We start from the raw sequence: 15,348 nt of genomic DNA on the forward strand, positions 1-15,348 counted from the left end.
CCGGGCGGCAGGGGAGGAGCCGGCCCGCAGCCAGCTTTAGGCAGCGCGGGGAGCCCCGGAGCGCACGTCGCTGCTGAGCCCCGAGCCGAGGACACCCCGAGCCGAGGACAGACCCCCTAGCCGGGGCCACCCCGTCCGGTGCCAGCATGTCCTTCATCGCCGTGGCCGAGCATTCGGACTTCCCCATTCAGAACCTGCCCTACGGGGTCTTCTCCACCCCAGAGAACGTGAGTCCCTTAGGGCTGACTGCGGGAGGAGCTTGGACAGCGGCCCCTGCAGACCCCTCCTTTTACGGGGGGACCCCGAGGCCCCGGCGCTCCGCTCCCTTGCAGGGTCCCCCGCCGAGGTTCGGGGCACAAGCCTCGGTCAGCGCTCCTGTGTGTCCGTCTCGCCGCGGACAGGCCCAGTCTGTCCGGTTCTCTCCCTGGGAGCCCCGGTCACTCCCCTTGAGCTTGGCGTCTGGGCCCCCCTGCTTTGAGGGGCGGGAGGGGGGAGGGAGGGTGTTTGGGGGCCCCTAACCCGCTTCCCTGGCGCTTGTGTTCTCGGTGGTGGGCGGCATGACTCCCTTGTGGGCAGAGGTGGGTAAGGCTGGGGCGTGTAGCACCCGGGTCCGCCAGTGTCAGAACCCCTCCTCTGTCCGCGGGACAGAAGGTGAAAGTATCCCTAGGTGTAAGGCTAAAGCCAGAGCAGCCGTGGTTTGTGAACGGGTCTCTTTTTAAGAAAGTGGCTTTTTTAAAAACGGGCTCAAGTTTTTTCCTTTGGAACTATTGCTGTAAAAACGTAGTTTTTGCCTCTTTTCTCCTCTTTATTTGCAAGGTAAATTTGCTTTCAGTCATTTCTTGGTCTTTGTTACCCTATTTGGGGTTTTCTTGGCAAAGATACTGGGTGGTTTACCATTTCCTTCTCTGTCTCATTTTACTTATGAGGAAACTGAAGCAAACAGGGTAAAGTGACTTGCCCAGAGTCACCCACCTAAGTGCCTGAGGCCAGATTTGAACTCACCACCTATGCAGCACAGTGAATAGAATGGCCAGGCCCTGGAGTCAAAAGGACCTGAGTTCAAATGTGGACTCAGACTAGCTGTGTGACTCCAGACAAGTCACTTCACTCTCTTTGCCTCAGTTTCCTCATCTGCAAAATGAGACAGAAATAACAAACCATGCAGATATCTTCACCAAGAAAAGCTCAAATGGGGTCATGGAATGAATCAACAACAACTATGTTCAAGGTAAAGTTACCTAATCCTAATGATATCTCAGAGACACACACACGCACACACACACACACATCCCACACACATACCCCTTAAATTTGCACACATTATCTCATTTGATTTTTTTCAGCCACTCTAGGAGATAGGTACTACAGGCCATCATCACCCTCATCTTACAGATTAGGAAACAAGGACAGAGTAACCCATGGTTCCTGAGCTATTAAGAGTAGAAGACAAAGTTCAAACCCAGGCTCTTCAGAACTCCAAGTTAAGCATTGATACCTCTGTACAATGTTTTTAAGTGAAGCCAGACTAGGAGTAGGCAAGTTAGGCAATCATCTGTGTCACAACTTGCAAGGAAATGGGGACACTTTTTAACATCACTTTTTATAAATGTACCTAATTTTGTTGTAGAAAGTTTCACTCTCTGGATCGCATTAATATTATTTTGTGATAAGTCAGGCCACATGTGTTATTACATAAAATGAAGGGTCAAAGTTTCTTATGGTAAAATGCAGCAAAATTTGCAAACCTTGACTAGGACTCACAAATACCTTGAATACAAATACCTGAATTGGGTTCATCTTTTAAACCTATAAAATGTTAGAACTGGAAGACTGCTCCACAGGGCCATCACATCCTATAGATGAGAAATCTGGTGATTTCATAGAAAGGTGAAGTTTCTTGCCCCAAATCACATAGCTCTTTAGTAGTAAAACTAGGACTAGATATGTCTTTTTCTCCCTGCCCTTTCATCTCTTCAATGCCAGATCACAGGGCTGCTAGGTGGTGCAGTGGATAGAGCACCAATGCAGGAGTCAGGACGACCTGAGTTCAAATCTCACCTCAGACACTTGACATTCACTAGCTGTGTGACCTTGGGTAAGTCACTTAACCCCAATTGCCTCATCCTGCATCATCTCCAGTCATCCTGATGAATATCTGGTCACTGGATTCAGATGGCTCTGGAGAAGGGACCTGCACAATCCTCCTTCACTCAGAATAAAGTCAAGTGAAAGTCATGTCATCATTTCTCTGATGGCATGGTCTTCGGCAATGAAGGATGAAGACACACACAGCTAGATCACAAAAATAAAAGTAGCTTCCAGCCAGTCCAGGTAATTTCTCTCTGACTTCTTGCTCTTTCATCTTTGTGTAATACTATTTTTTTAGATTTTATTGATGTCTTGTTTTTTCAGTCATATCCTGATATGCTCTTTCCTCCCAAACCACCACATTGAATTTTTCCTTATAATAAAAACAATTAAGCAAAATAGACTGGTAAAACAAACACACCAGACAGTAAATGCAACATTCTACACTCATAGTCCCTGTCTGTGTTCAGAGAAAATATTTCGTTCATGTTCTACATAGTCAGACCATATCCTCGACAGATGACAATGGCTAGCACCTTAAGATTTGCAAAGCACATTACAAGTATTGTCTTATTACATATTTGATCCTTACAACCCTGGTGAGTAGGTGCTATTATTATGAGAAACCTGAAGCAGACAGAGGTTATGTGACTTGCCCAAGATCACATAGCTAGCAAGTCTCTGAGAATGGATTTTTAACTCAGGTCTGCCTTATTCTATAACTGGCACTTCATCCACTGTGCTACCTAGCTTTGAGAAATGCTTGATGAACGAGTGAATGAATAAAAATGAAGACCATTGTTGTTATGCTAGTTTCTGTGATAATAATTCCCTTGATTTAGAAAGCTCTTAGGATCATTGACTTGAGGTAGTCAGGGACCCTAGAGGTCATCTAGTCCAATAGTTGAAGAAAATGAGGTTCAGAGAGGCTGTGACTTTCCTAATATCACAAGGTAAGTGGCAGAGTCAGGATGAGAAACCCAGGCTCCTGCCCTCAGAATCCATTGCACGTTTTCCTGTTGTACCATGTTAGATTACTTTTAACTTTCCAAAACTTTCAATGACTGTATTTACATGGAGGACGCCTTTGAAAGCATGCCCTCAGCATTCAATTATGTCAATAGCATGTGAGTAAGGAGCCAAGAAGGCAGAGAGAGATAATGATCCAGGGATGGAGTTTGATAATGGATGGTGCACAAGGGAGCTAGGAATTTGAGAGTAGACCTGAGTGTTGGTTACCTATAAAACATAGAAACCTAAACTCTATCTAAACTATCCATTGTTAACATTTTTTGTCCCTACCTTTACAGCATCTCTAATTCTGCCCCCACCTCCCCACTAATGAGCCATGGTAAGAGTTTGTGGTCAGATAGAGGAATGTCAGAGGACTGAATCAAAGAAGTGGAACACTTATGAGTAAGGGTGAGATTCCCAGTATTACTGTCCCTGTGAATAGTTGAGACAAAATAAAGGAGCCAGGCATAGGATAAAAGGAGTTTGAGAAACTGGGAGTTTAGGAATTTACGGGAGCATCAACATGAATGTTGAAGTTTTTAATCTAATGGTAGGAGATAAGGAAGAGAAGAAGAAGATGACAGCAAATTAGGTGCTATACTCTGAGAAAGGAAGACAGAGCTGGCAACCTGTATCAAATAGCCACCATGATCCTTAAAGGGTGAACCTTTTTAGGAGAGCCGACCACAGAAGAGGAGAGAGAGATTGCTGATTGATGGAGGCAAAGGAAGGATCTAGAAGTGGTAGTGGGGAGTATTTTAACTTTCTCTCTAAGAATAGCGTGCTGGGTGTATAAGAAATGGTACAGCCAATGTGAGAGAGTTTCAGGATGAAGGAAAGGTTGTTCATTATGGAAAAGGAATTTCAGAGGACCCAGAAGTGGGCATAGTTTAAAGTGGGACATTAGTGAGGTTGAAGAGGAGGATGATAATGAGATTGAGCGGTCAGTGTTGGGGCTCTTTTACTCATAGGTAGCTGGTGGTTAATATAGGGCTATAAAAAGTGAGGGCAACTAGGTGGTACAGTGCAGGGAGTTCCAGGCCTAGAACTGGAAGACTCCTCTTTCTGAGTTCAAAACTGGCCCCAGACATTTAACTAGCTGTATGACCCTGGACAAGTCACTTAACCCTGTTTGTCTCAGTTTCCCCATCTATAAAATGAGATGGAAAAGGAAATGGCAAACCACTCTAGTATCTTTGCTGAGAAAATTCCAAAACGGGGTTTGAAGAGACAGACATGATTGAAAGGACTGAACAACAATTAATAGGAAGAGTGAAAGGTGGTAGGGATTTGTTAGCAGTATGTAGCAGTTGAATTGTAATGTTCTCATTTTCCATGGGGTGGTCTTTCAGGGGAAAGGCCAAAACTGCTAGAGACCTTATCTACCTTCCTGTTCCTTCTGGTTGGGTGGGATCAGGGTGCTATACTTCCTTTTCATCTTTGCCTTTTCCATATATCAAGTTCTATGCAAAACATTTGCTGATATCCCCTTCCCCAGTTATCAATGTTCTATCCCTCCACAAATTATCTAATACTTTTGTATTTGTACATTTTATACCCTACCTGCAGTCCCATAAGATATATACCCCTTCAGGCTAAGGACTATTTTGTGTTCATCTTTATATCCCAAGTTCTTAACACAATAGAAGGCATTTGATAAACATTTATTTAAAATGAATTATTGACATCTAGTCCTTGTCCCACTATACCACACTACCTCCCTTTAGCACTCATCCCTGACTCCTGAATGAACCATGATGAAATCAGGAGCACGTGTGCTGTCTCTTCTCTTAACTTTTTCTGAGTCCCTGGCCTGGGCCAATAGACAACCAGGTGACAAGTACCCCTTTTTAAAAAAAAAAAAATTTAATTAATTTGTTTTCAGTTTTCAACAATCACTTCCATAAGTCTTAAATGTCCTCCCCCTCCTTCTCCCCTCCCTCCCTGAAAGGGCATGCAGTCTAATATGGGTTCTACACATACATTCTTATTAAACACATTTTCACATTAGTCAGGTTGCATAGAAGAATTAAAATGAATGGGAGAAACCATGAGGAAAACCAAAACAAGCTCCCCCTGTCGGCTATTTGCAGAGCTAGGGCTAGAGCCCAGGTTTCCTGGATTCCAGGCCAATATTCTTTCTGCTGCACTAAAAGTCGGTTTGTGTCTGTCATATCAAGGTTGTATCAAGGATAGCTAGTCTTACCTGATGTCTGCGAGGCCGTCACTGCCCATTTGGAAAAGTAGCCTTACGCTTCACCACAAATCTCCAAAGGATTAAATGCTAAAGATTTCCTTTAGTTCCATACCCAGCATCAGGGCTAACTGAATGAGCACCCAAGTTGTCCTGAGCAGGACCTCAGTAAGTAGAGACCTGTTAAAGTGGCTGGACTGTTCTATTATGATAGTAAAAATATATTAGAAAAGGGCAAACTGTCCAGGAAGGGGTTAGGCTAACAGCTATGTTACCACTGCACCCTAATTTGTGGTTATTCTTGGTTGGATTTCTGATCCTAATGTTGAACATATGTGCACATATTATGCAGTATTGTAAAGTTTATATTTTCAGTGATTTACCATTAGGACTTTTCAAAGATAGGAGCTTTCCTGTAACTGTGATTTCCCAACATCTCAACTACACCAGAGCTTCTTTTGATGTTGTTAAACCTAAAGTTAAACCTAAATCTGACAGCGCAATTCAAATAGACTTCCCAGTTAAAATTTAACTTGTTAGCCAAACACAGGCTTTCCAAGATGACCCTTCTAATAATGAACTCTGACAGTATCTTTCTACTTTTTATCTAAGCAAGTGGCATAGTACAGTGACCACTGGTTCTGAAATCGAATCTGACTTCAGTTCTTGCCACTTATACTACCTGTGTGACTTTAGGTAGCTCCTTTAACTTCTCTGCATCTCAGTTTCCTCATATTGGGTGTAGGGGGAACATTAGATGTCCCCAGGTCCCTTATAGCTCAAGATCTATGATCCTAATTGTACCTAATAGAAACTCTAAGCAACAAAGCGTGAATCACCTGCAGGAAACCCTTTGGCGTAGGTAAGGTAGAGTCAAGTTAGACCCTAGGAGAGATGAAGTTCTATTTGTCCAGAACAGCCCTGGAACATCTCATAGGATGAGGTTTGATATCATCACATTCTTCTGATATTAGGTGTAGAAATGTGCCAAAACAGCAACTGAGGGGAAGTCTGTTACTGTGACAGAGGAAGTCTGTTTCTCCTCCTTTTAAGAAAAGATTAAAAAAACCCACTTTATCCTAGTTAATTCAGAATTTTGAAATGGATTTCCTAAGAATCCTTGGAATTATTGGTCACTTCTTAGTGTGATGAACAGTTATAATATGATTCCTTCTCTATCTGGTTCCATGACCTCCTTTCAAACAAAAACTAGTTTGCCTGACCATGAGAGTAGACAATGTGGTTTTTTTGAGAATCGGTATGAGGTAACTTTGAGAGGAAAAGAGCAACATGATTGGAAAATAGTGCTATGGAACATAGATAAAATATTATTTAAAGAATATTAATTTATCATGTAGCTAAGTATTACAAAAATAACTATTGTGGAGGCAGAAAAAAATTTTTTTAAGTGACTAGCCTTGAAGATTTCCTCCTCCCCACTACTCTGGAGGATTATCCTACTAACAGGTAAAAGGGAAATCAGCTGGATTTAGGATTCCTTTAGTACAGAGAACCACTAGATGAGGATTCACTCTTTACCTGTGCAGGTCAGCACCTTCTGTGTAGCATTATAGTCTTAAAGCTATATGATCACACAGACTTGAACCAGGACTTGACCCCAGGTCACTCCTGGCTCAGAGGATAGTTCTCTATCTACTACCTTATCTGAAGTAACCTAACCTGTCAACGTAGTTATTTACTTAAAGCTTATAATGTAATTGAGTGTTCCTTTCTCTCTCTCTCTCTCTCTCTCTCTCTCTCTCTCTCTCTCTCTCTCTCTCTCTCTCTCTCTCTCTCTCTTTCTCTCTCTCTCCATTTCCCCTCTCTCCTTAATATTGTTAAGTTTTGAGGGTGATCATTAATTTCATTCTTGACTGGTCTATTCTGTTTTTAGTATCACTAATGGATATTATCTTTCTGGATAGAGTTGGTTTGTTTTTTATTTTGTTTTGATTTGAACTGGATAAATGAAGCTAAAATTTCCAGACTTGGAGCAATGTTGACCAACCCCCAAGAAATTCCATTTTACCCTGTAGCCCTCATTTAATGGAATCGTTTCCTCCTGAAAGCAGGCAGATCTCTTGAAGTGACTGAGGGGTCCTGTTGTCCCCAGCACAAATAAATACAAATGAAATGGTCTGAAATCTTGCACAATACCTCCTACCCCTCAGCCAAGAAAAACAATTTAAAACTCCTACATAGGAAAGACCCCTTGCCTTTAATTTTCTCTTCTAGGCCTGCTGTTGGCCTTCCTTTGGGTTCTAGGCATGAATCATGTCATCTCAGAATTAAGATTCACATAAGAATAATAACTAGTACCTTGGTAATGTTTCTCCATTGTTTATAATGCAGTCACTAATTTCCCATAGTCACAACAACTCTTATCAGATGGGTCAGTCTTGTTTTCACCAGAAGACACTGAGTCATGGAGAAGCTAAGTGGCTTGCCAAGATCACATGAGTGACCTTGAGCCCAGATTAGAACCCCAGTTTAGTGTCTCTGATTCCTTTTGCACAATCCAGCACTTGATAGATAAACAGTGAGGATTAGAGGACAGAAATGACTTTGTAGACAGGCATTGCCAATAGCTGCTGAGCTCTACAGTTTCTGTCTCATGAAAGCAAGTCACAGGAAGGAAAAGATGAATGTGTTTTTGGAGTACTGTCCAAACAGCTACCCTTAAGAGCATGAACAGGCACAGGTTGTCACTGGATGTACAAAGCTGGAAGCTGGCAGTGAGGACTGATGAACATAACTCATTTTGTCAGTGCTTTAAAGATGTACAAAATGCTTTACATACATCGTCTCAGCTATAGTCACCTTTTTATACATGAGGAAATTGAGATTCAGGAAGGTTAAGTGCCTTACCTATGGTCACATGGCTAGTAAATGTCTGGGGTGGATTTGAACCCAGGTCTTTCTCACTTTAAACCCAGGAATCTAGTGCAGTATGCTGTTGACATTGATAAGATATATGGGCTTGAATCAAAACGTATTTTCTGAGAGACTTTTGACCAATTTACAAGAAAGTATAATAAAATGAGTTTTCTTTATCTTATGGAAGTAACTGTGAAATAATTGAGACATTCTGGTGGCCCATGGAAAGTTAAGGTGTAGTTCCTAGGAGTGGGGATGCCCGCCTCCTCTTTATTGTTGTTTTTGCTGTTAATTAAAAAGCACAGAAATGTTTGCCCTAGATGGAGATCGTATCATGATGGCTCATTCATTATGGCAGGCAGGTGACCCTGAGTTCTCCAAGTTGAGGCCAGTGGAATGCAAACTTGGGCAGGTTTTTGATTAGGAGCTTGGTGGAGACATTCAGTCTGAGAGGCTCATCACTAGTGCCATCTCAGGATGATGAATCTTTTGGGCACAGCAACTTGAAATACCCCCTTACTGAATTATAGAAGGGTTATCAATGGATATGGTCACCTACTGCTTTGTAAACTGCTTTTGAGGTAGGCTTAAAGCTTTCAATGTGTTCTCACAAGCTCAAAATTACTCTAAACATAATGAAATGATAATGGAAAGGAGTAGAAATCATTGCATTCTTTGTTTTAGATCTCTGCCTGATTTCCATGCAGATAAGAAAGGCCAACGTAGAACCAGACTGGGATCTTGTCTCAATTAGGATCATAGAATCATAGGTTTGAAGGAGGAAGGGACCTTAGAGGACATCAAGACAAACCCCTCATTTTACAGATGAGGGAATTGCGAGGCACAGGGAGGCTAAACGACTTATCTAGGGCCATCCATCTAGTAAACAGTGAGGCTGGATTTAAACCCAGGCCTTCCTGAATCCAAGACTGGCACTCAATCCATTATGCCACGGCACTGCCTCTACTTACTAGCTGTCTGCCTTTAGGTAAGTTGGTTAATTTTTCTGAGCCTGTTTCCTTATTTGTAAAATAGAGAAAATAAAATAATTATCTCTGCCCTTCTTCCTAGGGTTGTTCATTGGATCAAGTGAGACTGTGTGTGGGAGAAGTGTTCTGTAAAGAATAGTGACAATAGCGTTTATATAGCACTTTAAGGTTTGCAAAGTGCTTTTTTGTATTAGGTGCTATTTTTATCCTTATTTTGCAGGTGGTGAAACTTAGCCTGAGAGGGTTAAATAACGTGCTCAGAATTAAGAGATGTATCTTACCTAATGAATGTTACAGGCAAGATTCAAACTCTGGGTCCGTTACTCCACCTGGCTGCCTCCCTATGAGCTGTAAAATAGAGGTGTCACACATGGCCTGCAACCCTCTTGAGTGTGTCCTGAACCAGATTAAAATGTAATTGGGAAGCATTTCACAAAGCAAATAGGAATCCAGCAGAACATAGATAATGCTAATATGTGGTTTTGTAAGTCCATATGTGACCCATGGAAAGCCGTATATACCGTATGGTTTATGTGTCCTCCTTTTCTATTTGAGTTTGGCACCAACGTGGCAAAGCATGATAGAAGTATAGTGTTATATTTATTATTTGCATTTTAATAATGATGCCCTGTATTACATATTGGTAATGATATATAGTAATTATAATAATACGCTACACAATAATATGTAACCATATGTAAAATATAAGGTATCATTATTTTTTAAAATATATTAATTATTTTTTATTACATTTTAAGTTCCAACTTGTCTCCCTTCTTCTCTTCCTACCCCATGCTAAAGAAGGCAACCATTTGATATTCATACACATATACATATTTAATGTGTGTGTATGTATATACATATATACACACACACACATATAATACATGCATAGCACATCCTGTGCATTCTTCTGTTTGTCGTTGTTTTCTCTGGAGGTGGACGGCATCTTCCTAGGTCCTTGGTAATTGATTCGAGTATTTATAAGACAGAGTAAGTTAATTGTTCACAGTTATTCTTTGAATAATTATTGCTGCTACTGTTTACAGATTTATCTTGGTTCTGCCCATTTCGCTTTCATTATTTCATGCAAATATTTACATGTTTTTCTATAATCAGCTTATCCTTGTTTGGGGGGCAGGAAAGTGATTAATTATTTTTAGTTTTCAACATTCACTTCTATAAGATTTTGAGTTCCAAATCCCGCCCAAGATATCATGCAATCTGATACAGGCTAAATATGTACAATCATATTAAACATTTCCACATCATTCATGCTGTAAAAGAAGAATGAGAAGAAGAGGGAAAAAACATGAGAAAGAAAAGAAGAGAAAATAGTGTGCGTCAGTCTGCATTCAGACGCCTAGTTGTTTCTTCGGAGGTGGATAGCACCTTCCATCATAAATCCCCTGGAATTGTTTTAGGTCATTATATGACTGAGAAGCAGCTCATCCTTTCTATTGTTTTAGGTCATTATATGACTGAGAAGCAGCTCATCCTTTCTTACAGTACAGTAGTGTTCCATCACAACTTGGTTAACCACTCCTCAGTTGACGGGCATCCCCTCAACGTCCAGTTCTTCGCCTCCACAAAGAGCTGCTGTAAACATTTTAGAACAGGCATCATCATTATTACTCGAAGCTTTAGAGTGTCTCATGGGGTTGTAAGACTCACCTGGTAGAAATTGAAATCAGTTTAGAAAACATTTATTAATTGCCGACATGTGTCTCTAGTTTTCCGTTTGGGTGGTGATTTTTGTGGCTGAAACTGTGATTTTGATCTGTAGGAGACCTTTCTGTTCTCTCCCTCTACCCTCAACAGTTACTAGTGCCTTCCTCTTTCAGACTGCCTTCATGTACTCTGTAGATAGCTTCTTTGTACAATTTGTACATACAAATTTGTATGTATATTTCTCACTTTAGAATGTATGTACCTTGAGGGCAGGAACTGGGTGGGTTTCTCCCCCTTTCTTTGTATTCCCAAAGTTGGGTATATAATAATTTTACAAATGCTTATTGTCTTGATTGACCCCTTTCTCACTGAGGGAACCCTATCACCAATGCAGATCTGTACCTCCTATGTAGCCTGTAGTCCTAGAGAGTTGCCTTGAAGAGCTGACAGTTAATAACAGCTCCAGAAATGTCCCTTAAAATGGGGTTGGAATTCCTCACTTGGAAGCCAGGCTGTGGAGAATATTGCGGATCAACTGGGCAAACATGACCCAGGGTTTCTTGCTTTGAAGATTACAGATTAGGTCAGTGGGAACAAATTCCAGGGTTTTACAGAGTATTTATTACCATATTGGTAACAGCCAAAGACCTTTATGGGCTTTTATGATACAGAAAAGAATATTCAGATTACATTTTAGATATATTATGTCCATGAAATGTTGCATTCTCTCTGTCACTTGGCTTTGTATTTCTTTGCTATAAGGGAGGATGTGTGTGTGTGTGTGTGTGTGTGTGTGTGTGTGTGTGTGTAGATGACTGCAATGCAAATCCAAAAGGCATCAGTGCATCTTATTATTAAATTAATTAATGCATTAGTTAAGTCACATCCAGGAAAAAGTTCCGATGGTCAAACATTTATTAAGGGTAATGTGTTTTTGTTGGACTTTAGTTTTTAAAGTAGTTTGAACAATAATATCATTCATAAATGTGATTTAGGTTGCGATATTTGTGATTCTAAGAAGTAGTAGGGGTAGGTAGGTGGTGCAGTGGCCTGAAGTCAGGAAGGCCTGAGTTCAAATCCAGTCTCAGACACTTACTAGCTGTATGACAATGGGTAAGTCACTTAACAACCCTATTTGCCTTAGTTTCCTCATCTGTAAAATGAACTGGAGAAGGAACTGACAAACCTCTCCAGTATCTTTGCCAAGAAAACCCCAAATGGGGTCGCAAAGAGTTGGACGCAGTTGAAACAACTGAGTAGCAACAACAAAGGAGAAGGAGAAGGACCATATTGAATCTGTCACCAGTCATATTTTCACAAATAATACTTAGCATGGGGAAGTAAGATCCTAGAGCTGTGAGAAAGAGACCTTAGGATCATTTTCCACATTTTATGACTGAAGACAGTGGGATCCATGGAAGTTGTGACTTGCCAAGATAGCCAGGAAGACAGAGATGGAGTTGAGATTAGAACCCAAACCAATCCAGTCCATTGGTCTTTCTACTCTACCATAGTAATTAATTAGAGGGCCTTGGTTAAATCGCTTTAATCTCTTTGGGGTTTCAGTTGAACTCATCTTTAAAATGCAAAGACTGAATTTGAATAATCTCTTTAAGTTCTAACTTTCCAGCTCTTGGTTCAGTGATTGCTTGATGGTCCGAGGTGCCCAGTGCTGATAGCTAGCATTTTTGTAGTGCTGTTTAAGGTTTGCAAAGCAATTTGTATATGTTACCTCATTCAGTCTTCGGTATTATCTCCATTTTACATGTAAGGAAACTGAGATTGAGAGAGGTTGAATGACTCTCTCAGGTTTGCACACACAGTAAATGTCTAAGGTGGGATTTAAACCCAGGTCTCCCTCCCAACGCTGTGTCCACTGACACCTGTCTGCCTTAGCAGCAGAACCCAACGGCAGAATGAACTACTTTGTGAAGGGGTAAGCTCCTCATTACTTGAGCTCTTTAAGGAGAATATATATGATTGATCACAGGAATAGGGGATGTTGTAGAAATGATTCCTACCCTGGGTGGGAGGCTAGACCTCCAAGTTTGGACAAGCTCTGACTATCTTACCAACTAATGAACTTGGTTCATTTCCCACTTCACAGGCACAATATCCTTTCCTTGCCCCTTCCTTCTTGCCCTTTAAAAAGATATGGAATTATTTTATCTATGAGATGTGACTTACAGTGTGGTATATCTTGTCATTCAGAACATATTTGGGTTTATAGCACAGCTGGAGGCAAATGAGTTTGTGTAGAGAAGAGAAAACAAAATGCATTTCACAGTCCTTTAGAGAGAACCGATTTTAGGAGAGACAACTTATTCTTGAAATGACAATAATCTTTAGGTTTTTTTCTCTAGATGCTAGATGTGACTTCTAATATCTCCCCAGGACTTTCCATAAAAATAAATTGCATTTTCCCCTTATAGCCAAGACAAAGAATTGGTGTGGCAATTGGAGACCAGATATTGGATCTCAGTGTGATTAAGCACCTATTCACTGGACCTGTCCTTTCCAATCACCAGGATGTCTTTGAGCAGGTAGGTCTATCTGCCTTTTGGACAGCATTACTTCCCCTCCCCACCCTGTTTTTAGACAGCCAAGCCATTGGAAGTATTTTCTGTAGACAGTATTTCAGTGTTTAGCATGGGGAAGTAAGAGTTTTCAGAGTAGGATTGTGATATGGTTAATTTGGGACCAGTCAAACTAGCAGAAAGTGACACAAGAAATTACTAGAGAACCCCAAATTTTTAAATATACAAGGGAAACAAGTCCAGGTTAATCACTTATTCAACAAATATTTATTAAGTACCTACTATGTGCTAGGTCTGTAGATATCTGGCAAGCATTGAAAGGAATATTGGATTCTTGAGTTCATGACATAGAAGAGATGAATATACAAGTGTCTCCCAAATCACAAAATACTACGAGGTCAATGTGGCCTTCTAGGTCCTCAAGTGCAGCCCTTGGACTGAATCCAAACTTCACAGAACAAATCCCTGGCCACATGTGGCCTCAAGGCCACAGATTCCCCAACCCTGTTAACTAGCCCTTGGAGCACCCTGTAAATTTTGGACAAATAAGAGTCCTACTTGACATAACAGATACTAAAATTAAATACGTCATTATTCCAAGAGGGAAAGAAGACAGGTTCTTGTGGTGGAAAGGACATTGAAATGGGAATCACGAGACGCAAATTCTGGCTTCAATTTTGTCACTACTTTGAACTTGAACCAATGGCTTCATTTCTTTATCTTAATGTCCTCATTTCTAAAATGAGAAAATTGGACTAATGGATCTCCAAAGTGTCTTCCAACCCTCAAAGTTTCAGATACTTTGACACTAGCAAGAAGGTTAGCTCCATCACTGTCACCATGAAAAGTCACTCTTGAGAAATGACCAATTTTCCTGTTCATCCTGTCTTCCTGAGTTCTAACCATATGGATAATGCCTGTTTCAGTACTAGGAGAGAACTGGACCTTTTCTAAACCTAGGTCCAGCATCTGGAGTACATACCCATTTTGTTTCCATCACGATGAATTTACTTTTGATTGCCAGGATGAACTTGGAGTAATTAACTATGGCCCATAAATTGGTGTCATGAAGACATACTTAGGTGGAGGAAATCTACTCTAAGCCTTCTTGGTGTAATGGTTAAATGATTTTGAACATCTAATTATGGATGAATTAAACTTCATCATGGCTAACTCCCTATTTTCTCCAAAATGTGCTGTTCTTCCTGAATCTAATCTCTCCTTGCTTCAGTGTATCCTTCTCACGGCCATGGCAGTAGACTCTTCCCCATTGTCGATTTCCTCATATCAACTTAATTGATTAACAGTCTATAGTTGCTATCAATTCTAAATCTGCACCAGGGCTTGTGTCACATCCCATCTTTACTCTTCATCTTTACAACTTCATTCTTTTTGCTTCGCTTGGTACCTTGGCTCTAACCAAACCAACCTGCCTGCTGTTCATGGGCTCTAATAGATGAACTCTTGCCTTCTCTTGCTTAGAACCAAGCCTTTGCCATATTTCCCAGCCACCAGCCCCAAATCATTTTGTAGTCTCATCCCTACTCCCAGTATGTTTTCTTTCCCCGCCTCCCAATAATATAAATTCTTTGAAGGCAACATAGGGACTGTCTTGCCTACTTTTATTTGTTTCCCAGCACTTAACATGGAGCTTGGCATATAGTAAGGGCTTGATAAACATTTTCTCTCTCTCTTCCTCCCTCCTCTCGTTCTCCTTCCCTCCCCCTCTTTCCCTTCTCTCTTCTTCTTCTTCTGCTTCTTCTCCTCTTCCTCCTCCTCCTCCTCCTCCTTCTATGCTTTTCCTTCTGTCTATCTCTCCTCTCCCCTTTCCTTCCTTTTTATTTTTTCCCCACACCCCATGACTTACAAGTCCCATCTCTGCCTCTCTTCATGCCATTAACCCTCATGTCCAGTCTTCTCTTAACCAATTCATGCATGTTATGGCATTTGAGACTGGTCAAACATTCTCCAAGAAACT

At 41.0% G+C, this 15,348-nt stretch overlaps 1 protein-coding gene across 1 annotated transcript in view; it reads left to right on the forward strand.

Annotated features, from left to right (window-relative positions):
* The window catches only part of FAH (fumarylacetoacetate hydrolase), a 53,874-nt gene continuing 38,526 nt past the window's right edge, over window positions 1-15,348 (forward strand). The window contains exons 1-2 of the mRNA XM_072618940.1: window positions 1-227; window positions 13,266-13,376. Of these exons, the coding sequence (XP_072475041.1) occupies window positions 147-227; window positions 13,266-13,376 (192 nt within the window). The 5' untranslated portion in view covers window positions 1-146. The remainder of the gene's footprint in view (window positions 228-13,265; window positions 13,377-15,348) is intronic.

The sequence above is a fragment of the Notamacropus eugenii genome, chromosome 1 (assembly GCF_028372415.1).
Source record: "Notamacropus eugenii isolate mMacEug1 chromosome 1, mMacEug1.pri_v2, whole genome shotgun sequence".
NCBI lineage: Eukaryota > Metazoa > Chordata > Mammalia > Diprotodontia > Macropodidae > Notamacropus > Notamacropus eugenii.